The sequence below is a fragment of the Chiloscyllium punctatum genome, chromosome 36 (genome assembly GCF_047496795.1).
Source record: "Chiloscyllium punctatum isolate Juve2018m chromosome 36, sChiPun1.3, whole genome shotgun sequence".
Classification (NCBI taxonomy): Eukaryota; Metazoa; Chordata; class Chondrichthyes; order Orectolobiformes; family Hemiscylliidae; genus Chiloscyllium; species Chiloscyllium punctatum.
In genome coordinates, this window is record NC_092774.1 from 48615343 (window position 1) to 48642396 (window position 27054).

At 47.9% G+C, this 27054-nt stretch overlaps 2 protein-coding genes across 4 annotated transcripts in view; one reads left to right on the forward strand and one right to left on the reverse strand.

Annotated features, from left to right (window-relative positions):
- LOC140460471 (uncharacterized) overlaps positions 1-8813 on the reverse strand; it is a 16484-nt gene extending 7671 nt beyond the window's left edge. The window contains exons 1-3 of one of the 3 annotated variants that reach the window (XR_011954109.1): positions 8757-8813; positions 8200-8307; positions 5052-5158 (exon numbers count right to left, since the gene is read on the reverse strand). Coding sequence is in view for 2 of the 3 variants with exons in the window: in XM_072555016.1 (XP_072411117.1) it covers positions 4273-5158; positions 8128-8282 (1041 nt within the window). In the remaining variant the exon portion in view is untranslated. Of the gene's footprint in view, positions 1-4138; positions 5159-8127; positions 8308-8756 lie in introns of those variants that run through there. The other 2 variants (XM_072555017.1, XM_072555016.1) reach the window with 2 other exon arrangements.
- Positions 8814-15776: 6963 nt separating this feature from the next.
- LOC140460474 (uncharacterized) overlaps positions 15777-27054 on the forward strand; it is a 42902-nt gene continuing 31624 nt past the window's right edge. The window contains exons 1-3 of the mRNA XM_072555022.1: positions 15777-15842; positions 17067-17172; positions 21284-22484. Coding sequence (XP_072411123.1) covers positions 21367-22484 — 1118 coding nt within the window. The 5' untranslated portion in view covers positions 15777-15842; positions 17067-17172; positions 21284-21366. The remainder of the gene's footprint in view (positions 15843-17066; positions 17173-21283; positions 22485-27054) is intronic.

Below are 27054 nucleotides of genomic sequence, written 5' to 3' on the forward strand. Positions count from 1 at the left end.
CCCCCCCCCCCCCCTCCCCCCTCCCCCCTCCCCCCTCCCCCCTCCCGTATCTTCTATTCCACCAGAACAGTTTCCTCTGCCCCAGTAACAGTATTAGTGCCCCATGAACTAAACCCCTACACTCCTACACTCATCTTTAGGTCACACTGTTAACTCAGTTGATCTACCTTATGCCAACCAACGGGCCAACTGGCCTTGCTCTATGATGTAACGAAACTGACTCATTTTAGCAGCCCTCCCTCATAAGGAATCCCCTCTTTCCAATTCTCCTTTAAGTCCGTCTGCTCCATGCATCCTCTCAGGCGAGTAAGAGTCCATCCTTCTTCAGGTGTGGTGGCCAGAGGGGAATACATTTGTAGGGTGCGGTCTGTCCAGGATTTTGAATCTCTGCGCTTTCTCAGTCACACCCATATCTGAGATCTCACACCACAAAGAAACTGTTTGCTCTTCCAGGTCAAAGGCCAAGGATACTCAATGGGCGACCTGAGCATCCAAATCGTTTCTCCCTGGGTGTTAGAAAAACTCCTCCGAATGTTTCAGCTCCTTTTTTTCAGCCACTCCTTCACATTCCCTGTTGTGAGGAGAACAATCCTAGCTCCTCCAGTCTTTTCCAGTGAACAGAAAGCACACATCCCTGATATTATTCTGAGATTGCCTCTATAACCTCCCCAAGGCATTGACATCTTTTCGAAAGTCAAATGCTCAGAAATTATTACAATATTTCAACGCGCCAATTTAGTGATGCAGGAGAACTTCATGTTTTAGTATACCCTGTGTCCATTAATAAATTAGCAACCTATTAGATTTTTCAAAACACAACTTGGTCAACTTATCCTGTCACAGTCAAAGAATCATGTTCACGCACTCCCAGGTCATTGTGTTTCTGCACGCTTTTCTTTAAAAAAAAGGTAAAGTTAAATTTATTCTGCCTCTCATTTATCTTTTCCATGTCCGTCAGTTTTGAATCGTTTTGATATGTTCTAAGGGTGAGAAACCATGTGAAATGAATACCAGAACGTTGTAACCTTTTCTCTAAAGACCACAGTGAGATTGAGGTTCAAAGCGACCGGTTTGACGGTGCAAGCAACTTCACCTGGGAGTCGGTGAATGAAGAGGAAAGATCCCACATAGCGGTCCTTCAAGGTTCACTGCAGGGTCGACAACTCCGTCAGCTCCACTGTGAGCTTCAGGGGGTTCCACAGCTTCTCCCCAGCAGGACAAGCATGTGTATCTTAACACCAAGAAAACCAGTCACTCGTCTGATTGATTGTTGCTTGTGCAGTCTCACTGTGCACAAACTGGTGTTGTGAACCAGTAACCACGTGTATTTGTATAATATGCCTCATGTGATAAAACGTCCTAAGGGGCTTCTGAGAAGATTTTTTAAAAGAGTCAGATAAGGCAACATGGTGGAGATTATTAACGGGACAGGCTGTTTTTAACAAGCTTAGAGTCATAGAGATGTACAGCGCGGACACAGACCCTTCGGTCCAACCCGTCCATGCCGACCAGATATCCCAACCCAATCTAGTTCCACCTGCCAGCACCCGGACCATATCCCTCCAAACCCTTCCTATTCATACACCCATCCATCTGCCTTGTAAATATTGTAACTGTACCAGCCTCCACCACTTCCTCTGGCAGCTCATTCCACACACATACCACCCTCTGTGTGAAAAGGTTGCCTCTTAGATCACTTTTATATCTTTCCCCTCTCACCCTAAACCCATGCCCTCTAGTTCTGCACTCCCCGACCCCAGGGAAAAGACTTTGTCCATTTATCCTATCAATGCCCCTCATGATTTTATAAATCTCTATAAGGTTACCTCTCAGCCTCCAACGCTCCAGGGAAAACAGCCCCAGCCTGTTCAGCCTCTCCCTGTAGCTCAAATCCTGCAACCCTGGCAACATCCTTGTAAATCTTTTCGCAACCCCTTCCAAGTTTCACAACATCCTTGCGATAGGAAGGGGACCAGAATTGCAGGCAATATTCCAACAGTGTCGTAACCAATGTCCTGTACAGCCGCAACATGACCTCCCAATTCCTGTACTCAATACTCTGACCAATAAAGGAAAGCATACCAAACGCCTTCTTCACTATCCTATCTACCTGCGACTCCACTTTCAAGGAGCTATGAACCTGCACTCCAAAGTCTCTTTGTTCAGCAGCACTCCCTCGGACCTTACCATTAAGTGTATGAGTCCTGCTCTGATTTGCTTTCCCAAACCTTCTTTAATCAGGAGAGAGATGAAAAGGTTCAGGAAAAGAATATCAAGAGTTTCCCACCCATGCCCAGTACCAATGATGGAGTGATGAAAATCAGGGAGACTTGAGGACACAATGCGATGTGGACAGCTCTCCTGAGAATTATGTGGCTGGAGATTACAAAGATAGGGAGGGAGGGAGAAGGTCACGGGGGATTTGAAGACAAGGTTGCAAATTTTGAAATTTGAGATACTGCCTGTCCAGGAGCCAAAGTGTGCACATCGGTGAACAGGGGATTTGATGCAGGAAAGAATGGAGGCAGCAGAATTTTGTATGATTTTTGCATTTGCTGAGGAGGGTGGGATAAACGAGCGAGCTTGGTCAGGAATGCATTGGAATCATCAACTCTACCAGGAACACGGGACTGGATGAGGGTATCAGCAGCAGATAAGCTCGGCTGGGATGGAGATGGGTGAGATTGAACTATTTGGTATTAGTGATTGTGTGGACATGTACTCTGAACCTCATGTTAAAGTCAAATATAACCGAAATTGTTAGCTGTGCTATTCTACCTCAATCACCCCGGGCAGCACGGTGGTTCAGTGGTTAGCACTGCTGCCTCACAGCACCAGGGACCCGGGTTCAATTCCTGCCTCAGGCAACTGTCTGTGTGGAGTTTGCACATTCTCCCCGTGTCTGCGTGGGTTTCCTCCGGGTGCTCCGGTTTCCTCCCACAGTCCAAAGACGTGCAGGTCAGGTGGATTGGCCATGCTAAACTGGCCATAGCATTAGGTGCATCATTCAGAGGGGAATGGGCCTGGGTGGGTTACTCTTTGGAAGGTCGTTGCAGACTTGTTGGGCCGAAGGGCCTGTTTCCACACACTGGGGCATCTAATCTCGAGCGAACGAAGTCAATGGCCTTGATCATCCCAATTTATAATCGGAAGAAACTGCATTTCATCCAGTACTGGATGTGGGATGAGTAGTTTGATCTGTTTTGTAACATTTTCGGAATGGTGAGGGATTAGATTAGATTAGATTACTTACAGTGTGGAAACAGGCCCTTTGGCCCAACAAGTCCACACCGCCCCGCCGAAGCGCAACCCACCCATACCCCTACATTTACCCCTTACCTACCACTACGGGCAATTTAGCATGGCCAATTCACCTGACCTGCACATCTTTGGACTGTGGGAGGAAACCGGAGCACCCGGAGGAAACCCACGCAGACACAGGGGGAGAGTGTGTAAACTCCACACAGGTTGAACCCGGGTCTCTGGCGCTGTGAGGCAGCAGTGCTAACCACTGTGCCACCGTGCCGCCCACGGTGAGGGATGTTGGTGAGGAGAGCTGGATGTATGAAAAGTAACACAGTGCTTTCAGATGGTGTGACCAAGTGACAGCGCGTAGATGGGAAATAGGAAAGATCGAGGATACATCCTTGAGTGACATCAAGGCCTCAGAAAAGAAAGGGCGTGTGTGAACAAGGGACAGAGGTCTGAAAGGACGGTGGGGTGAAGGGTTTATTTTCGGGTGGATTATCGGGAGAGGGACAGAACCACAAGAGACAGAGTGCGAACCGTTAGCAGCAGCAGCAGCAAACATGGGGAGACAGTCGGCAGTTTTTGGAGAATTGGGTCGAAGGTGCGCAGGTGGTGGGTCTCAATGGGCAACCTGAGAGCTGACAGCACATCGAGAGTGAAACCGGAGAAAGCTGAGTGCCCAGGGGTGGAGGTGGACAAACTCCTGAAGGCATTTTCTCCAGTCGGCTCACGCAACGGAGGCACAGGCAGTTGTTCAGACTGTCTCAATGTGAGTGACAAAGAAGTATCTTGCACTTGTTGGAGGAAACCAGACAAAGAGAGAGCGCTTCAAGAGGAACGAATGGGTTTCAGTGATATTAGAAAATACTTGACACAGCGTGTCTGAAACTCATCTATTCGACTTTCATCCAGAATGTTGGCACATATGACTGGATGTTGGCCTTTATTAACAGCGGCAGGAACAAACTCCAACAAACATGATTCAGTCCTGATGTGACAAGCGACAAAATCCAATCTCTCAAGTTACTTGTGAACTCGCTGATGTCTCAACAGGTGGGATGAGTTAATAAATCTCTTGCCACACTCTGAGCAGGTGAACGGTCTCTCCCCGGTGTGAATGCGCTGATGTATCAGCAGGTTATATAAGGTAGTGAATCGCTTCCCGCAATCAGGGCAAACAAATGGCCTTTCACCGGTGTGAACTCTCTGGTGGGTCTGCAAGCTGGACGACTGAGCGAAGCCCTTCCCACACTCGGTGCAGGTGAACGGCCTCTCCCCGGTGTGAACTCGCTTGTGCTTCAACAGGATCGATGACTGGGTGAACCCCTTCCCACACTCCGCGCAGGTGAACGGCCTCTCCCCCGTGTGACTGCGCTCGTGGACAGTGAGCTGAGATGAGTACTTGAAGCCGGCCCCACAGTGAGAGCACCTGAATGGTCTCTCCTCAGTGTGGACACGCTGGTGGGTCATCAGCTCCCAGGAGCTTTTAAAGCACTTCCCGCAGTCTGGACATTTGAAAGGTCTCTCGTGCGTATGGACCCGCTGGTGCGTCAGCAGGCTGGAGGACTGAGTGAATCCCTTCCCACACTCACTGCACGTGAATGGTCTCTCCCCAGTGTGAACTCGCTGATGAGTCTCCAGTTCGTACGGGTAATTGAACCCCTTCCCACAGTCCCCACATTTCCACGGTTTCTGTTCGCTGTGACTAACTTTGTGTCTTGACAGGCCAGATGATTGGTTGAAGACTCGTCCACACACAGAACACGAGTACAGTTTCTCCCCACTGCTACAAGTGCTTTTACCTTCCATGTTCAAAATCCGATGAGATTCAGGTCCCGATGAATTAAGTGTCTCTGACTCGGTGTTTGTCTTGAGCTTGCTGTCTGAAAAATCGTCCCTTTCCAATGCCCTATAAAACATATTTCAAACAGTGATCCATGAGGGCCAGAGGAGTGTTGACAAAACCTAACTGATTCAGTCACGTCCTTCACCGATCCAGGTCTGGGCAGGAAGAGAAAGACACAGCGAGGACCATGACTGGGAGGGAGGGGGAGGGGAGGGAAGGGGGAGGGGGAGGGGGAGGGGGGGAGGGAGAAAGGAAAAGGAGATGGACTTCATTCATCAGCAATTCAACCAGAATCTCCAAATCCCCGACACTTGGAAAGACAAGAGCAGCTGATGCACGCGAGAACAATCCCTTCTGAGGCAAACACGAGTGAGGCCATGCTAAGAAGAGAACGAGCACTGGCTCAGCGAGGCAGAAGGGATTGCATCTTGCTGCTGACCACAGCCAGAACTGAACCCATCGATATTCTGACAGTTTGGGTTTATGTCTGTTGATGCTAAAGAGCCCGACATCTGGACTAGAATTTGAAATTCCGCCAATTAGTTTGCTTCATTAAGCAAAATTTACTCATCAAAGAAGCATCTGTGGGCAGCACGGTGGCACAGTGGTTAGCACTGCTGCCTCACAGCGCAGGGACCCGGATTCAATTCCCGCCTCAGGCGACTGTGTGTGTGCAGTTTGCACATTCTCCCCCGTGTCTGCGTGGGTTTCCTCCGGGTGTTCCGGTTTCCTCCCACAGTCCAAAGACGTGCAGGTTAGGGTGAATTGGCCATGCTAAATTGTCCCATAGTGTTTGGTGAAGGGGGTAAATGTTGAGGAATGGGTCTGGGTGGGTTACTCTTCGGCGGGTTGGTGTGGACTTGTTGGGCCGAAGGGCCTGTTTCCACACTGTAAGTAATCTAATCTAATCTTTATTCAGGCTGTTCTCGAGATTATTGAAGAGAGCACCAAATGGTTTATTTACTTCTTGCATTTATTGTATTCGCTGATCGCGATGCAGTCTGCTCTCCACTGACAAGGAAGTGAGGACTGCAGATGGCTGGAGATCAGAGTCAGCACACTATGTGGAACAGCCTTGGTTCAGTCTGTCAGCTGAATTGCGAGCTTGCAGGCAGTTATCACTTTAATTCTCCGCATCAATCCCACTGTGTCCTATCTTTCATTCGTCTCCTGTACTATTCTAAAGAGCCACAATGGGAGCTTGAAGATCAGCAGCCCAAATTTCAATTCAGCACTTTAAAAACTTCCTGTGCTCAACCTTCTGCAGCAGGTCAGCCAGGTTTGGGTGGAGATGGGTGACGTTATGGTGATGGAATTATTTGGTATCAGTGACTGTGTGGACATGTGGTCTGAAACACATCTTCAAGTCAAATATGACAGAAATTCTTAGCTGTACCTGCATGCTTGCCTTCATTGACTGGTGTACAAGAACACCCAGATCTCTTTGTACTGCCCCTTTACCTAACTTGACTCCATCTAGGTAGTAATCTGCCTTCCTGTTCTTGCCACCAAAGTGGATAACCATACATTTATCCACATTAAACTGCATCTGCCATGCATCTGTCCACTCACCAAACCTGTCCAGGTCACCCTGTAATCTCCTAACATCCCCTCACATTTCACCCTGCCACCCAGCTTAGTATTATCAGCAAATTTGCTAATGTTATTACTAATACCATCTTCTAGATCAATATATATTGTAAAACGCTGCGGTCCCAGCACTGATCCCTGCGGTACCCACTGGTCACCGCCTGCCATTCTGAAATGGAGCCGTTTATCACTACTCTTTGTTTCCTGTCACCCAACCAACTTTCAATCCAAGTCAGTACTTTGGCCCCGATACCATGTGCCCTAGATTTGCTCACTAACCTCCTATGTGAGACTTTGTCAAAAGCTTTCTGAAAGTCCAGGTACACTCGTCCAACTTCAGAGTTACATCCTCAAAAAATTCCAGAAGATTAATCAAGCATGATTTCCCCTTCATAAATCCATGCTGACTCTGACCTATCCTGTTACTACTATCCAGATGTGTCATAATTTCATCCTTTATAATTGACTCCAGCATCTTTCCCACCACTGAGGTCAGACTAACTGGTCTATAATTTCCTGTTATCTCTCTCCCACCTTTCTTAAAAAGTGGGACAACATTAGCCACCCTCCAATCCGTAGGAACTGATCCCGAATCTCTCGAACTCTGGAAAATAATCACCAACGCATCCACAATTTCTCGATCCACCTCCTTCAGTACCCTGGGATGTAGACCATCAGGCCCCGGGGACTTATCAACCTTCAGACCTAACAGTCTCTCCAACACCAATTCCTGGCAAATATAAATTCCCTTCAGTTCAGGTCCTTCAGCCACTGTTACCTCAGGGAGATTGCTTGTGTCCTCCCCAATGAACACGGATCTGAAGTACCAATTCAATTCTTCTGCCATTTCTTTGTTCCCTGTAATATATTCCCCTGTTTCTGTCTTCAAGGGCCCAATTTTAGTCTTAACCATTTCTTTCCATTTCACATACCTAAAAAAGCTTTTACTATCCTCCTTTATATTTTTGGCCAGTTTACCTTCGTATCTCATTTTTTCTCTGCATATTTCCTTCTTAGTAATCCTCTGTTGTTCTTTAAAAGCTTCCCAGTCCTCCGTTTTCCCACTTATCTTTGCTATGTTATACTTTTTCTCTCTTAACTTTATATGTTTCTTAACTTCCCTCGTCAGCGACGGCCACCCATGCCTCCTCCTAGAATCTTTCTTCCTTTTAGGAATGAACTGATCCTGCACCTTCTGCATTATACACAGAAATATCTGCCATTGTTCCTCCATTGTCATCCCTGCTAAGGTATTGCACCATTGAACTTTGGCCAGCTCCTCCCTCATAGCTCCATAGTTCCCTTTATTCAACAGAAACATTGTCACTTCCGATTGTACCCTCTCCCGCTCAAATTGCAGATTGAAGCTTATGGTATTATGATTCTGCAGCTTTTTCTGTCTTTTTTTTTATTAAACTGAAGTTCTCCAGCAGTGATCTCACCAGAGGTTGTGAGTCTCAGTACATTCCCAGTCACCTTGGTACCTGAGATCTTTGCTGACAGAAGAGACAAACCTTAATCCCTCCATATTCAGATGTCCATCTGATTCAGGTGCAAAAAGATCCAGGGATTGAGATGTTTGGTCTGAACTCTGCATCCATCAATCTTTTGCTTGCACAATCCTGTAAATACAAAATCCATTAACTGTCAGTCTCAGGATAGCCAATCAGGAGAGACCAATTTTTCTCTTGCTGCGTGTAAATCCTTTCTTTATAGCATCCTGTGGAAATTCCCTCCCTGTTAGTGCAGACAGAAACTCAGCGTTCTCTGCACAGCTGGTCCAGGGTGACTGCGCACGCACCTCTCCCTTGCCTCAAGATAGCTGCCGCGCATGCGTTCTGCTCCCCGTTGCCCCAAATAAACATGGCCGCCCCGCATGCGCCGTGCTCGTCGTTGCCCCCAATAAAGATGGGAGCCGCGCTCCGGCGAACAGGCAGGTTCAGTCAACTGTGACCTTTCACTTGAAAGCGGGGGCGGTTCACTTCTTGTTCACACTTGCTGCCTGCTCTGCACCTTCATGAAGCTATCCGGCCCGCCCGGTTAACTCCATTCCTCTCCCCCAGCAACCTACCTTATGATCTTGTTGCAGCAGCCATTTTCTCCGCCCGCTCGCCGCGGCTCCACTCACGGTGTGGCAATGCGCATGCTCCACCAGCGTTCCGCAACGCGCATGCGTTCAGGTCTCAGGGACATCCACAGCGTCACCTGACTCGCTGGGCTGGGAGTGTGCCATTGAATTGCACTGTGGAAGGATGCAAAATGTTGGGGGTTTCTTTTTGTTCCAAAATCAATGCAGTGGTCAAATCAAGATACAAAATTAGCAGAAGAACTGACGCAGGAAGTGGGTGGAGCCAACAAGTTCCCAAAAGCCAGGGAGTTCAGCACCAGGGGCTTACAGTGGAGAGACGAGGATGGGGCCAATTAGTTGCGAGGTTGCTTCACCCAGACAGGGATGGGGCTGTGGAAGTCTCTCTGCCAAAGAAGGGGTTGGATGCTGCCTGAACTGCTGTGCTCTTCCAGCACCACTAATCCAGTATTTGGTTTTCAGCATCTGCAGTCATTGTTTTTACCTTGAATGGCCTATTGCTGATCCTATTTTCTGAACCATTTATTATCTGTATGCAGAGCATCAAAGCTTTATCTTTCCTGTAAAATGTGCTAACTGTGCCTCAAATGCTTTGAATTGTATTTTTTTAGTTAACCTATTTTTCCCAATTAACCTGTTCAGACACTATCACTTTAGCACAAGCGGGCTCCCTCCAAACGCTTTGACGTTTTGCAGCTGGATTGTTAATCAGCTGGGGAAACTGACTTCACATACTTGATATGGTGTCTCTCCGTGTGACTGCAATGCTGTGTCACCAAATGAAGTGACTTGGCAAAGCCCTTGGCACTTTCGGATGCTGGACTGTCTTCACACTTTTCCAGTTTAGTTTGGGTTGCGAAATTCTCTAGTAATGGCTCCCACATTCTTAATATTCTTCAATTAAAAGTGAAATGGATGCAGTAAATCTTAAGTTTTTTAAAAAAAAATCTGCAGGAGCATTCAGCAGTTTTGTGAGTGATTGTGGAGAACTGAACACAAGTTATGTTATCAAACTTCACTGTGTCACTGCAAAAACCTGATTCTTTCTGAATCAACTATGCTGAGCATATACAGAATTTTCTGCTGTAAGATTTGGTAAAGGAAGTTGCTTCTGAACTGAACGTTAGATTTATTGGTGATTAATTATTATCTACTGGTATCCATAAGTGGAAACATCTTTCACAAGTTTACCCTGTCAAAGACTTTTAGTGAAAGACCCAGTGGCTGTGGCACTGATAAGTTGGCTCCTCTGTCTTGCATTCTGAGACTTCCCTCATGGCTTGACTTCCAAATCTTTTCCCTTTAAAACAAAACTTCTATCAGGTTGGATGCTGAAAGGGTGTATCCCCTTTTGAGAGAGACTAGAAGTAGGAACATAATTTAAATATACAAAGTCTTCCATTTGAGTTGAAAATAAAGTGATTTTTCTTTCTCAGAGGCTTTGAAATTTTCTTCCCAGAAGGTGTTGAAGGTCAAATCAATTGCTTTTAGTTTTAAAGGCAGAAATAGAACCATTAAAAATTTACAGCACAGAAAGAGGCCATTCGGTCTGCCGTGTCTGTGCTGGTCAAGTAAAACCAGCCTCCCATTCTATTCCCACTCTTGTGGCATCCTGATTCTGAATAGAAAACATCTTAGAAACAGAATGGAGGGTGTTTCACAAAGTGATTGCTCATATTTTCAGTTGGGTAAAAACAATGGCTGTAGATGCTGAAAACCAGAGTCGAGATTAGAGAGGTGTTGGAAAAGCACAACAGTTCAGGCAGCATCCAAGGAGCAGTAAAATCGGTTTCGGGCAAAAGCCCTTCATCAGGAATACAGGCCTGTATTCCTGATGAAGGGCCTTTGCCCGAAACGTCGATTTTACTGCTCCTTGGATGTTGCCTGAACTGCTGTGCTTTTCCAGCACCTCTCTGATCTAGACTCATATTTTCAGTTGCCAACGCAGAACAGATTGAATCATGAGCAGTAAATACAGAAAACCCATGACAACAAGTGCAAATAAATCACTCTTCAGTTTAATTTTTCAGAAACGCCACGCAGTCCGAAGAAAGATTATTCATTTAGAGGGTAAAATTTACAAAATAAATCAAACTGGCTGGGGAAACATTGAATTATACCCCATAAAGAGGGATCTTTAACATCAGAAATAAATCTCATCCTGATCCAATTTGATTAACGGCAACATATAACTGTTAAACGGGCTGGCAAATTTGGAAGTGATGGGTTTGCCATACACTAGCTCGTTCCAAAGATGTGTTTGCTGTTTTGGTAACTTTTTGGTAGAGTTAAAGATGCTTGCAATCCACATCCTTTGTCCCTCTGTCATTCACTCCGTAATGCCACCAATTTAAAGATTAGCGAGTTCACTACTGACTGCAGTGTTGGATTTAGCTGTGAATGACACATCGAACTGATTCATGTTCATCAGGGTTGTTTATGCTACTATTAGTAGACTGCAGTTTCAGTATTAAATCATGTAAACTAGTCTTTTGTTCAAGACACAGGTCGAGTCTGTAATATTTCTTACTCAAATTAATTCCTTTTCTGGAATCATGGCTTTCCTTCTATTTCTGCCCCAATCTTCACCTCCAATAACTGTAAATGTAGCTGTCAGAGTCAAAACAGACACTGTGGCATATGCTGTTTTTGTATTTTCCTGGATGACATTGCTGAATATTAAAAAAAGTAGGTAATGGAAATCTGAAATAAGAACAGGAAATTCTGGAGATTCTTTGCAGGCTGTCAGAGAGAAAGTTAAGATAAATTGACATAAGTGGATGTGCTTTGTAAAGTAGCCACCAATTTCTATTTTGTCTTGTTAGTGTAGAGAAGACTGCAATAGCCTAAATTACATGGAAGGAATGTTTGTGGAATTGGACAGTGAGAAAGGAGGGCATTAAAGGAGAATCTTGTGCCTGCTGCAACTGCATGGGAACATACTATTGAACAGAATGACTTTGGCATCTTAAAATGATACAAAAGAGGCACTGGGAGCAATGGCTGAGAAACGGTTGAGAGAGAGAGGTCGGATTGGCAGCTCAAAAATCCAGAACACATGGTCTCCAGCTGAGACTGTGAAAGAGGTTAAAGAGGAGAAGATGTCACAATTCTGACCAGTGAATCGATTGCAGCATTCAGGAGACCTACCCAAGGCAGCACTTAGAACACTATACAGGAAAGGTCCTGGACATAATTTTAGGCAATAAAGCTGAGCAGGTGGTTGAAGTATCAACAGAAAGATTATTTGGTAGACAACAATCATAATTCTGTTAGATTCAAGATTGTTTAGGGACATGACAAGGATGGGCCTGAAATCTCAGATCTCAACTGGGAGAAAGCTGGTTTCAATACAACTAGATATGATTTGTTCAGAGTGGACTGCAGGTAGATCTGTCTCAGAACAGTGGGATGCATTTAAAAATATATGGAGACTGCAGGGGCCAACATGATCCAACAAAGAAAAGGGTGAGACTATCATCAAATCATGTGAACCTTGAATATCAAGGGACATCTAACATTGGATTTTTTTTTAAAAAAGGAGGCTTATATGGAAATCTGTGTGTGTGTGTGTGTGTGTGTGTGTGTGTGTGTGTGTCGGGGAGGTGGGGGGGAGGTTGTAGTATCATGCTAAATAAATAACAGAGCAAGAGCCTTTATGTCAGTTTAAGGACAAGACAGTCTAGTTCAAAAAAGCTCCAAATAGCAGAAGCCCTAGAGGAACATAGAATATGCAAGAGGGAACTTAAAAGGAAAATTAGGAGATTAGATTAGATTACTTACAGTGTGGAAACAGGCCCTTCGGTCCAACAAGTCCACAAAAAAGATATGAAAGTATTACGGGCAGGTGAAATAAAGGATAATCCTAAACTGTTTTACAGGCACAATGAGCATAAAAGAATAATGGGGAAAAGAATAGGCACCATTGAGGACCACAGTAGTAATTTGTGCGTGTAGCCAGAAGATGTGGGTAAGGTTCTAAGTCAGTACTTTGGGGTTGGTTTTCACTAGTGAGGGGGACGATTTTTATGTCAGGAATCAGGGAGAAGGACTGTGACAAAATTAAAGAAATTAGCACAAACAAAAATGGCATTTCCGGGTCAAAAATACAAACTGCTGGAAAATCTTAGCAGGTCTGGCAGCACCAGTGGACCCGAAATGTTCACTCTGATTTCTCTTCACCGATGCTGCTGGATCTGCTGAGATTTTCCAGCATTTTCTGTTTTTGGTTCAGAGTTCCAACATCCATGATTCTTTTGTTTTTTTTTATGTTCCTGGTAATCTGGCTGTTTTAATGGTAAATAAGGGGCTGGGTGAAATGTATCCCAGGCTGAGTGAGGCGTGGGACAGAATAATTGGGCACTTTCAATAATTGTCAATACCACTCTGACCACAAGAGAGGTGTTGGAGGACTGGAGAAAAGCCAGTGAGGTAACATTATTCAAGAAGGAAGGAAGGTAGGGATAATCCAAGTTAGTCAGTCTAATCTCAGTGAAGAAAATGTTTGAAAGCAATTCTGAGAGATGAATTTGCATTTAGAGAAGCAGGCATGAATTACGAACAGTCAGCATGGTATTGTTAAGGATAGGTCAAATCTGACCAACATGATTGACTGTTTCCAAGAGGTGCATAGATGAACATAATGCATTTAATACAGTCTACTTCAACTTCAGCAAATCTTTTGCTATCATCCTGCATGGGAGATTTATAGCAAAGGGAAGAGCTCATGAGATTCAAGGCAAGTTTTAAAGTCAAGTCCACAATTAGCTGAGTGATTAGATTCCCTAAAGTGTGGGGACAGGCCCTCCACCCTAACAAGTCCACACCGACCCTCCGAAGAGTAACCACCCAGACCCATTTCCCTCTGACTAATGCACCTAACACTATGGGTAACTTAGCATGGCCAATTCACCTGACCAACACATCTTTGGACTGTGGGAGGAAACCCACACAGACACGGGGAGAATGTGCAAACTTCACACAGACAGTCACCCAAGGCTGGAATCGAACCTGGGTCCCTGGTGCTGTGAGGCAGCAGTGCTAGCCACTGAGCCACCGTGCCACAACCGTGATGGTTGAGGTATTTCCAGCTGGGGCCCTTGAGGTGGTTGTTCATTTAAAGTGTTAGATTTGAATGTAGAAGGGTTGATCAGTGAGTTTGCAGACAATACAACTATTGATGGGTGACAAATAGTGAGGAGAATAACCTTGGATTACAAGAGGGTATAGACAGGCTAGGCAGATGGGCTGGTCCATGGCAAGTGGAATTCAACCTGAATAAATGTGAGGTGGTGAACTTAGACAGGACAAACAAGACGAGGGAATGCATGATGAATGATAGACACCTAAGAAAGGACTGAGAATTGGAGGGACCTCTGTGTTAAGCACAATGGTTCCTTAAGGTATAATCCCTACCGGTTGACTAAAGTAGTTAAGAAGGCAGATAGTATGTCTTTATTATTCATGTTATAGAGTTAAGATTTAGAGCTCATGGTGGAATGGTATAAAACACTGAATAGACCACAGTTAGAACATTATTTGCAGTTTTAGTATAGAAAGGATGTGATAACACCGCAGAAGGTGCAGAGGAGATTTACTAGGATGTTTCCTGGGCTGCAGAGTTCCAGTTATGAAGAGGGATTGGACAGACTGGGGTTGTTTTCCTCAGAGCAAAGAGGATTGAGTGGGGACATGATTGAGATGTTTTAAATCATGAGGAGCACAAAAATGATCGACAGGAAAGATCTTTTCTCTTGATGGACAGATCGATGAGGAGGAACATTTACCTGAGATAAGGACAGAACAATTGGAGGAGATGTGAGGAAACATTTTTATTTTACCCAGGGAATGGCGAGAAACTGGAATTCTCTTACTGTAAGTGTGGTTGAGGCCGAACACTCATAACCTGAAGGAAATATTAAATGTGCAACTGCAATGCCAAAGCATATAATACTGTGGATCCTGTGCTGTAAAATGGGTTTAGAATAGTATGCTGATTGCTTTGAGTGGCCCAGACATGATGGTTTTAAATGTCTTTCCCTGTGCTGTAGATCTGAATGAGTTGAAAAAGAAGCATGATAATTTGGAAAATGAGGAGAAAGGAAACCCTATCACTTCTAGGAGGGAGGAATGGGACCTGGGGAAAATTATGAGAGGGCACTCGTGGTTGAGTGTCCCATCAAACACCATGCTGGGAATCCTAATGCTCGAATCATTGATTCTCCTGTTCCTTGGATGCTGCCTGACCGGCTGTGTGTTTCCAGCACCACACTCTTCGACTCTGATCTCCAGTATCTGCAGTCCTCACTTTCTCCTGAGTATAAGAACACCTCATTCCACCTGCCCAACTTCGTTATTGACAAACAGAGCCCAGAACTGCTCCAGCTTTTCCTGGACTTGCTGTGCATTGGCGTTTGTGGACTATCAACTGAAGCCCTTGAACATTCAGAATTATATATAAGCATTGACTGTTTACACACCTTTGAATAGGTGATTTGTTTGAAAACCGTGTAAAGTAGTGTCACTGAGAAACATGATAGAAAATTGGGATTAATTTAAAATAAACATTAAATATCCATCGCTCTGTATGTGAGTGGACTGAGAGATGCAAAGTTTCTTCTTCACAGGATTCCAGGAGAATCAAATTTGTACGACTTCATTATTTAAATTCTGTATTCTGCGCTGGGAATGATTTTGACATTTAAGATTACACAAATCAAAATAACGTGAGAACTGCAGAGTCTGAAGTGGGGCATAGGTTGCGGGGTAATAACAAAGCTGGATGCAGCAGCTCAATCAGGCCCTGGAGTAGAGACTCCATTCCGGGCTTTAGATTTCTATTCTTCGAGTGTCGGGCGTGTTAGTGATGCAGAACACCCTCAAAACACCACGGCAACAAATTCAGGGCAAAGAAACGGAACCATGGCGGATGGTTAGCCCAGAATCCCGCGCGGTTCGGAATGTCCCCTATGCGCTGACGACAGGAGCGGTGCGCATGCGTAGTGCGGAAGGTGACCGGCGCCGTGTGGGATATGCTGATGGCCGGATGGTTTCGTTCCGGCTCTGCAAACGGTAAGGCTCAAGCGATGGGGAGGGAGAGATAGAGGCCCTGCGGAAATCTTGCATATATCGCAAACCCCGAATGCAAAAACTTAGGGTTCCCCCTGTGTGAACCGAACGGGACGACTACTCGAGCAAAGGCTTCCGCGCTGTAAACAGGCCCTGGCCGCCATCTTTGTTATGGGCAGCGATGCAGCGGGGCGTTGCGTGGCGGCCATGTTTGTTTAGGGCAACGCCTGGAATGGGCAGGGAGGAATGTGCTGCTCATTGTTCAGAATTGAGACAACTTGTGCAGCCTGCTGCAGTAGCCTTTCACTCCCAGTGCCTTGCTGAAAAGGGATGACAATCCTGCTTTCTGCATCGCACTACCTTGCAGGAAGTCCTGTTCCATGTGCCCAGTGAGCCCACAGGGCAGAGGGTCCAAATTGTCTCGGTCTGAGTGTAGTCTGGAGTCCATGGGGGGGGTCAGTCGGTTCTGTAGGCAGGTGCTGAGGAAAGAGCTGTGGCTGCGGTAGCGAGTCTGTTTCGGGACGTGGCTGAAGAGCTTCGGGGCAGAGATTCCTGAAGAAGGCCCTAATGCCCGAAACGTCGATTCTCCTGCTCCTCGGATGCTGCCTGGCCTGCTGTGTTTTTCCAGCACCACATGTTTCAACTCAACGTGGTTACAGCCAACGGTGCGGTGCTGGAAAAGCGCAGCGGGCCAGGCAGCATCCGAGGAGCAGGAGAGTCGGCGTTTCGGGCAGAAGCCCTACATCAGGAAGGAAGGACATTTGCACCAAATGTCGACTGTCCTGCACCTCGGATGCTGCCCGGCCTGCTGTGCTTTTCCAGCGCCCCACTCTCGACTCTGATCTCCACCATCTGCAGCACTCACCTTCGCCAATGCGGTTTCATTCGATTATATGAAGACCTTGTGCAAAAAGTCACAATCCTGAGTAGACCTTGTCCTCGAGTTGAGGGTCTGTCAATACAATGAGCAGCAATGTGAAGCAGGGACAGAAGATCCTGGAGCAACTCGAGAGGTTTGGCAGCCTCTATGCAGAGACAAAAACAGTGTTACTGTTTAAAGCTGGATATGTCTCTTTTCTATCCTGTACTGACAATGATATATTTTGGAAACTTCTTTTACTGAGGCTTGGAAGGGAGGACATAACACACAGAAAACTCAAAAGGAATAATTTGCTTGTCTGAATTTCTAACCTGGCTTGACACTAACTGTTCTAAACTTTTTTACAGAATATTTAAAGAGGATTCACAGTCATGATACTCAAACCAAACCTCACATGAAAATCTGACACTATCACTCAAGTCACCAGAACCTGGATGGCATTGGCTTTTGAGTGTAAGTATTGAGCTCCCTGACAGTTCCACTCATTACATATAATTTCTTCTTCCTATCACACAGTCCAGTACTGAAGAGGCCCATCAAATTTGTGTAGAACACAGAACAATACAGCGCAGAACAGGCCCTTCAGCCCTCGATGTTGCGCTGACCTGTGAACAATTCTCAGCCCGTCCCCCTACACTATCCCAAAATCATCCATGTGCTTATCTAAGGATTGTTTAAGTCTCCCTAATGTGGCTGAGTTGACTACATTGGCAGGTAGGGCATTCCACACCCTTACCACTCTATGCGTAAAGAACCTGCCTCTGACATCTGTCTTAAATCTATCACCCCTCAATTTGCAGCTATCCCCCCTCGTACACGCTGACGTCATCATCCTAGAAAAAAGACTGTCACTGTCTACCCTCTCAAATCCTCTGATCATCTTGTATGTCTCTATCGAATCCCCTCTTAACCTCCTTCTTGCCAATGAGAACAGGTTCAAGTCTCTCAGCCTTCCCTCCAGACCAGGCAACATCCGGGTAAATCTCCTCTGCACCTTTTCCAATGCTTCCACATTCTTCCCGGAATGTGGCGACCAGAACTGTACACAATATTCCAAGTGTGGCCGCACTAGTGTTTTGTACGGTTGCAGCATGATATTGCGGCTCCGGAACTCAATCCCTCTACGAATGAAACCTAACACACCATATGCCTTAACAGCTCTATCCACCTGGGTGGCAACGTTCAGGGACCTGTGTACATGGACTTCAAGATCTCTCTGCACATCCATGCTACCAAGAATCTTTCCATCGACCCAGTACTCTGCCTTCCTGTTATTCTTCCCAAAGTGCATCACCTCACTGAACGCCATTCGCCACCTCTCAGCCCAATTCTGCAGTTTATCCAAGTCTCCCTGCAACCTGTAACATTCTTCCACACTGTCCGCTGCTCCACCGACGTATTGCCGAAGCTAGTCTAAATCTACACTGGTCTCACTTTCCAGCACTAGGCCCACAGCCTTGAATGTTGTGACATTTCAAATGCTTTTCAAGTAGTTTTATAAATGTTTGTGGGGTTCCCCTCCTCGACTCCCCTCATAGGCAGTGCATTCCAGACTCTGACCACACTCTGGCTGAAAATGAAAATACTCAAGTTCTCTCTAAACCTCCTGCCTTTCATTTTAAAGTTATGCCCCTTTGTCATTGGCCCTTGGACTAATGGGAAAAGCTACTGTCTAATCATGTCCATGCCCCTCATAATCTGAGGCCTCTTTATCCAGTCCTCCTTAAGATAATCTGCACAAAAGGGAAGCAACACCCAGAGCTTATCCAGGCTCTCTTCAGAGCTTAAATACCAGGCAACATCCTGGTGAAACCCCTATGCAGTCTATCTCTTCCAATCCTATAGTGTGGAGACCAGAACACAGCATACAGTACTCCAGTTGTATCATAATCAAATTCCTGTATCACTCCAACAGAATTTGCTGCTCTTCTGCAACTGATAAAGGTAAATTCCCTTCTGCCTCCTTAACTACCCTTTTAACCTGCTGTGTCCCCTCCAGAGATTTGTAAAGCATTCCCGGAACTTGTCTAAAACCTTAAATCCGATTCCAGTGATCCACTTCCTATCAGCTAATGTGAACCATTTCCTTACTTTTTTTCTTCTCGAATCAACCTGTTCAGAGATGTTGTTGAACACAGTCTGGAGCAGGTGAGTCTTGAACCTGGCCTCCCAGTAATTTTCTTTCTCTACCTTATCTAAACCAATCATAAACCCATCAATTTTGTCAAATGTCCCTTCAGGTTTAATTGCTCCCACCTTGCATCCCAACTAAAATCCCTCATTGCTGAGCCATTTTGGTGTCTGAACCAGTCTGCCCTCTCTCAGGGATCCTCCTGCCCTTCACAACGTGTCTTGGTCTCTGGTTTGCAGAGACCTAGATGCTCTTTGCTCTTATGTGTGACGTTCCCGATAATTGCACGGTGATATCACCCTCTTCCTAGGCATTTTATTTGGATTTCTTTCCAGCTGCAGTCTCCAGCAGTATGTTCCAGAGTTGAACATTTTTGACCATTCATCAACAAATTTGAGCTTCCACTGCTGTCCTCTCTGACTTGTAATATGTTCTGTCACTCTCGGACTGGCAGATCTCCTTCACTGAGGGGCAGAATCGATTTTGAGATTGCATTATTTTGCTTCCTTCCTTCCCTTGTCTCTAATGATACAGAAACTTGGCTGTTTAGTACATCTCTGCTATTTATCCAAACGTGTCTCAATGAGATATCCACCACTGCTCATACCATGACCATATGCTGCTGACTTAAAAGCTTCATCTTTCCATCGTATCTCCCAGTCAGGAATTATTTTTTCTGCCCTTCAGTTATTTTCTCTTCTGCTGATCTTAACCATCAAATTCTGCACCATGTTTATTCCCTGTAATTAATTTTGAATGTCCTGAAGTATTAACTCTTGTCTTTCTCTCTGCAAGTGTCAGTAAATATTGCTAATCCCCAGTTGCCAATGACCTCCTTGGTGATTGCCGGGAGAAGGTGCTCCCACAATGCTGGTACGTAAGGAATTACAGGTTAGATGACAAATTATCATGAAGGAACAGTGATAGATGTCCAAATAAATAACAATAGGTTTTATTTTACACCAATCCCTGAGCATTGAACATTGCCGTGATTGGGCGTGCGGACACCAATCCCTGAGCATTGAACATTGCCGTGATTGGCCGTGCGGACACCTATCCCTGAGCATTGAACATTGCCGTGATTGGGCGTGCTGACTCCAATCCCTGAGCATTGAACATTGCCGTGATTGGGCGTGCTGACTCCAATCCCTGAGCATTGAACATTGCCGTGATTGGGTGTCCTGACTCCAACCCCTGAGCATTGAACATTGCCGTGATTTGGCGTGCGGACACCAATCCCTGAGCATTGAACATTGCCGTGATTGGGTGTCCTGACTCCAACCCCTGAGCATTGAACATTGCCGTGATTGGGCGTGCTGACTCCAATCCCTGAGCATTGAACATTGCCGTGATTTGGCGTGCGGACACCTATCCCTGAGCATTGAACATTGCCGTAGCTGCACACATGCACAGCTGCTCAGGTTAGCGGGAACATTCGGCAGTTATGATTCCTCTTGAGTGTCCCTTGGTGATGGAGCGTGCGCTACTCACTGGCACGACGGAGACCCCTAGGGGGAGCAGTGGGCGCTGTGTCATCACTGTGGAAAGTGTCATTTTAATTTCATAAGATGCTATTTCCTTAAATTTCCATGAGTGTTAATTTGTATTTTATTACCGTGCCCTATGAGGGGCTGGTCGAGCAGCTTTCCAAGTGGTTTAGAGAGGTAGAGTGAGCTTTACTCTGTTTCAGACTCTGCTGTCCCTGTCTGGGGAGTGCTTGATGGAGTTAGTGACAAAGGGAGCTTTACTATCAGTTTAAAAGGGTGGAGGGGAGCATTCATTTCAGTTTCAAAGCACAGAGGATGCTTTATTCTGTATCTAACACTATGTTGCATCCGTCCTGCGAGTGTTTGATGGACACAGCCAGGCGGACGTTTAATTTCAATTTTAAAAAGTGGAGGGAACTTCCGTGGATAGTCTGGTTCAGCCTTAAAACAGTTAGCAGGGACGGTGTTGGTGGTGAGGGAGTCAGGGGCCTGAAGACCACGGAGTCAGTCTTCCCAATAGCGAAATAAGGGAACCTTCTCCTCATTCAGGACAGGGTTTGAGACAGGCAGGACAGTTTTGGAGGAAATGCAAATCTGATCGTCTTCACCGATTGCCGCTTCTCTGGCCCTTCAGTGAGGGGTTTTGGAGATTCTGACGCAGTTCCAATCAAGTCTAAAATTCCTCTATTTTAACTGCCTCTCTCTCCCTTCCAACTCCCTCCCTCTTTGCTCTCTCATTGAGGCCAGGGCCGAGGGTAGGTCTGGACAGATTCCATTCCCTCAAGGACGTGACTGAACCAGTTAGATTTTTATGATAACTTTCGCGGTCGGAGTTTTTTTTTGCCATTTCCTCGTACCAGCCTGTCAGTTTGCCAGATCCATTCGGCTCACGCACAACCTGACTTTGAGATTTTTGTGGGTCCCATCTTTTTCTGTTTGGAATCAGTTTGGCAGGAGATCAGCTGGGAGGCATTTGCAATTGTGAAACTGCAAACAAGCATCTGACCTGAACGCTGTTGGATTTGGAACATGGGGAGTGAAATCACCGTTGGAAGTGGGGAGAACGTTTACACGTGTTCTGTCTGTGGACGAAACTTCAGTCGACCGTCTGGCCTGTCGAGACACAACTGCAGTGACACTGGGGAGAAACCGTGGAAGTGTGGCGTTTGTGGGAAGGCTTTCAGTTCCCCATCAAAGGTGGAAACCCATCGGCGCATTCACACCGGAGAGAGACCGTTTACCTGCCCCGAATGTGGCAAGGGATTTTCCCAGTTGTCCCACCTGCTCTCGCACCGGAGAGTCCACACCGTGGAGAGACCGTTCTCCTGCTCCGAGTGTGGCAAGGGATTCACGGAGCCGTCCCACCTGCTAATACACCAACGCCTTCACACCGGGGAGAGACCGTTCAAGTGCCAAGACTGTGGGAGGTGCTACAAAAGCTCGGGGGAACTGATGTCCCACCAGCGCGTCCACACGGACGAGAGGCCGTTCAGGTGCTCTCACTGTGGGACTGGCTTCAAGCGGTCGTCTCAACTCACCGTCCACCAGCGAGTCCACACCGGGGAGAGGCCATTCACCTGCTCGCTGTGTGGGAAGGGATTCATTCAGTCATCCACTCTGCTCAGACACCGCCGAGTTCACGATGCAGAGGGACCGTTCACCTGCTCCTATTGTGACAAGCGATTCACTCAGTCATACAATCTGCGGAGACACCAGCGGGTTCACACCGATGAGAGACCTTTCAAATGTCCCGACTGTGGGAAGTGTTCTCGAAGTTCCTGGGAACTGATGTCCCATCAGCGGATCCATACCAACGAGAGACCGTTCCGGTGCTGCCACTGTGGGACCGGGTTCAGGCAGTCATCTGACCTCACCGTTCACCAGCGAATTCACACCGGGGACAAACCTTTCAAATGTCCCGAGTGCGGGAAGTGCTTTAAGTGTTCCAAGGAACTGATGTCCCATCAACGCGTTCACACGGACGAGAGACCGTTCAGGTGCTCCGACTGTGGGACTGGGTTCAGGCGATCCTCAGACCTCACTAAACACAAGCGAGTTCACACCGGGGAGAGACCATTCATCTGCTCCAAGTGTAAGAAGGGATTCAGCCAGTCTTCCACCCTGCTGAAGCACCAGAGAGTTCACAAGTGACTGCTGGGATTGGAGTTTGTTGTTAACGCAGACGCCAGAGGGGTTGAGAATTGATGCTGTGGTGTGTTGGATCGGTCGTCTTTCATTTCGTGTGTTGGGCTGAGATGAGTTGCATCCAACAATATGGAGGGAAGTGACAGTGGTAGTGAGGGAGGCTGTGGCCAAACAGTTTGGTCTTTCTTACACTCAGGGATGACCCAGAGGACTGAAGCATTGAAAACGTTATGGGCAAAACTGTTCAAAATGTAAAATAAATTATATTATGTGCGCTTGTGTTTTGGTCTCTATGTATGAGAGGATTTAATGACTGAACAGCCAGATTTTCTGGAATTGTAATTTTTTTCTTTCAAACCATATGGGAGACAGCATTGTGAGAATTCTACAAGCAGAGTAAATATTGAAACACATGAACTGCCTTCTGCTTTAGCAGTAGTAGGAGTGAATTCTTTTGCTTAGGAGAAAAACTCAGAACGCAGGAGACATTTGGTTTCAATTGACGTTAACTTGTTGAAGTTAGGTGTGAGAATACAGTTTCTCCTGTGTAACAGGACAGAAAACATTCCAGCGCAGTACAGGCCCTTCGGCCTTGATGTTGCACCGACCTGCGAAATTAAGGTGAAGCCCATCTCGCCGACACCGTTACATTATTATCCATATGCCTATCCAATGCCCTTAACATCGGCGAGTCTACTGCTGTTGCAGGCAGCGTGTTCCACGGTCCTACTACTGTCTGAGTAAAGAAATTACCCCTGATATCTGTCCTATATCTATCACCCCCCCAATTTAAAGCTATGTCCCCTTGTGCTAGCCATCACCATTCCAGGAAAAAAGCTCTCACTGTCCACTCTATCTCATCCCCGATTATCTTATACATCCTGATTAAGTCACCTCTCAATCTTCTCTCCAACGAAAACAGCCTCAAGTCCCTCAGCCTTTCCTGGTAAGACCTTCCCTCCAGACCAGGCAACATCCTGGTCAATCTCCTCCGAAGTTCCTTGTGATAAGTTAGAAAGTAGCTTTCCACTTGAAAGTCAAGACGAAAAGTATTTTGTTCGAACCCTTGCAGGGGTTATATGAAGCTGAGAAAGGTTGAACTCAGAATAGAATATCCTTTATTGCCACTTGTCCTCCAGCACAGGAGTACAGCGAAAAGGTTTTACAATGGCTGCTTTTTAATGGTGCCATCTTCGGTACAAGTACACAGGTTCAAATCTTCGAGTAAAAAAATAGGGATGCTGTGCAAGAGGATTAAAAGGAAAGCAATACCATCGCTTCCTGTGTCTGAGAATGAGGTAATTATAACATTGTGACAAGGATTTACTTTACAGTTCGGTAAGATAGGTTTGATCCCAGCCTCGGGGTGACTGACTGTGTGGAGTTTGTACGTTCTCCCCGTGTCTGCGTTGATCTCTGGGTGCTCCAGTTTCCTCCCACAGTCCAAAGATGTGCATGTTAAGATGGATTGGCCATGCTAAACTGCCTGTAGTGTCAGGGGCATGACTCAAGGGGAAATATAGGATAACAGGGGAGGGGAATAAGCCTGAGTGAGTTCCTCTTCAAAGGGTCGGTGTGGACTAGTTTGGGCCTGTTTCCCCACAGCAGGGATTCTGAAAGCTGTCCCACATGCTTCACCTCAAGGCTGTTCCACACGCAGCAGCAACTCGGATTTGCTTCAACTTGTGCCACTCCCGGATTCGGGATTCTCCCGGGGCCATTGATCCGGGACTCGGGATTCCCCTGGGGCCATTGATCCGGGACTCGGGATTCTCCTGGGGCCATTGATCCGGGACTCGGGATTCTCCTGGGGCCATTGATCCGGGAATCGGGATTCCCCTGGGGCCATTGCTCCGGGAATCGGGATTCCCCTGGGGCCATTGCTCCGGGAATCGGGATTCCCCTGGGGCCATTGCTCCAGGAATCGGGATTCCCCTGGGGCCATTGCTCCAGGAATCGGGATTCCCCTGGGGCCATTGCTCCAGGACTCTGGATTCTCCTGCTGCCATTGCTCCAGGACTCGGGATTCCCCTGGGGCCATTGCTCCAGGACTCGGGATTCCCCTGGGGCCATTGCTCCAGGACTCTGGATTCTCCTGCTGCCATTGCTCCGGGACTCTGGAATCCCCTGGGGCTGTTGCTCCAGTACTCGGGATTCCCATGGGGCCATTGATCCGGGACTCTGGATTCCCCTGGGGCTGTTGCTCCAGGACTCAGGATTCTCCTGCTGCCATTGCTCCAGGACTTGGGATTCTCCTGGGACCATTGCTCCGGGACTCGGGATTCCCCTGGGGCTGTTGCTCCAGGACTCGGGATTCTCCTGCTGCCATTGCTCCAGGACTCTGGATTCCCCTGGGGCCATTGATCCGGGACTCGGGATTTCCCTGGGGCCATTGCTCCAGAACTCTGGATTCTCTTGCTGCCATTGATCCGAGACTTGGGATTCTCCTGGGGCCATGCTCCGGGACTCGGGATTCCCCTGGGGCCACTGCTCTGGGCGCGGGATTCTCCTCGGGCCATTGATCCGGGACTCGGAATTCGCTTGGGGCCATTAATCCAGGACTCGGGATTCCCCTGGGGCCATTGCTCCGGGACTCTGGATTCCCCTGGGGCCATTGCTCCGGGACTCAGGATTCCCCTGGGGCCATTGGTCCGGGACTAGGGATTCTCCTGGGGTCATTAATCCGGGACTCAGGATTCCCCTGGGGCCATTGCTCCGGGACTCGGGATTCCCCTGGGGCCATTGCTCCGGGACTCGGGATTCCCCTGGGGCCATTGGTCTGGGACTCAGGATTCCCCTGGGGCCATTGGTCCGGGACTAGGGATTCTCCTGGATCAATTGCTCCGGGACTTGTGGATTCCCCTGGGGCCATTGCTCCGGGACTCAGGATTCTCCTGCTGCCATTGCTCCGGGACTCTGGAATCCCCTGGGGCTGTTGCTCCAGTACTCGGGATTCCCATGGGGCCATTGATCCGGGACTCAGGATTCCCCTGGGGCCATTGGTCCGGGACTAGGGATTCTCCTGGGGTCATTGGTCCGAGAGTCGGGATTCCCCTGGTGCCATTGCTCCAGGACTCGGGATTCCCCTGGGGCTGTTGCTCCAGGACTCGGGATTCTCCTGCTGCCATTGCTCCAGGACTCTGGATTCCCCTGGGGCCATTGATCCGGGACTCGGGATTTCCCTGGGGCCATTGCTCCAGAACTCTGGATTCTCTTGCTGCCATTGATCCGAGACTTGGGATTCTCCTGGGGCCATGCTCCGGGACTCGGGATTCCCCTGGGGCCACTGCTCTGGGCGCGGGATTCTCCTCGGGCCATTGATCCGGGACTCGGAATTCGCTTGGGGCCATTAATCCAGGACTCGGGATTCCCCTGGGGCCATTGCTCCGGGACTCTGGATTCCCCTGGGGCCATTGCTCCGGGACTCAGGATTCCCCTGGGGCCATTGGTCCGGGACTAGGGATTCTCCTGGGGTCATTAATCCGGGACTCAGGATTCCCCTGGGGCCATTGCTCCGGGACTCGGGATTCCCCTGGGGCCATTGCTCCGGGACTCGGGATTCCCCTGGGGCCATTGGTCTGGGACTCAGGATTCCCCTGGGGCCATTGGTCCGGGACTAGGGATTCTCCTGGATCAATTGCTCCGGGACTTGTGGATTCCCCTGGGGCCATTGCTCCGGGACTCAGGATTCCCCTGGGGCCATTGGTCCGGGACTAGGGATTCTCCTGGGGCCATTGGTCCGGGACTAGGGATTCTCCTGGGGCCATTGGTCCGGGACTCAGGATTCCCCTGGGGCCATTGGTCCGGGACTAGGGATTCTCCTGGGGTCATTGGTCCGAGAGTCGGGATTCCCCTGGTGCCATTGCTCCAGGACTCGGGATTCTCCTGTGGCCATTGCTCTGGGACTCCGAATTTTCCTGCTGCCATTGATCCGGGACTTGGGATTCCCCTGGGGCCATTGCTCCGGGACTCAGGATTCCCCTGGGGCCATTGGTCCGGGACTAGGGATTCTCCTGGGGTCATTAATCCGGGACTCGGGATTCCCCTGGGGCCATTGGTCCGGGACTAGGGATTCTCCTGGGGCCATTGGTCCGGGACTAGGGATTCTCCTGGGGCCATTGGTCCGGGACTCAGGATTCCCCTGGGGCCATTGGTCCGGGACTAGGGATTCTCCTGGGGTCATTGGTCCGGGAGTCGGGATTCCCCTGGTGCCATTGCTCCAGGACTCGGGATTCTCCTGTGGCCATTGCTCTGGGACTCCGAATTTTCCTGCTGCCATTGATCCGGGACTTGGGATTCCCCTGGGGCCATTGCTCCGGGACTCGTGATTCCCCTGCTGCCATGTTCCGGGACTCGGGATTCCCCTGGGGCCATTGATCAGGGACTTGGGGGTCTCCTGTTGCCATTGATCAGGGAGTGGGGATTCTCCTGGTGCCATTGCTCCGGGACTCGGGATTCTCCTGTGGCCATTGCTCTGGGACTCCGAATTTTCCTGCTGCCATTGATCCAGGACTCGGGATTCTACTGGGGCCATTGCTGCAGGACTCGGGTTTCTCCTGCTGCCATTAATCC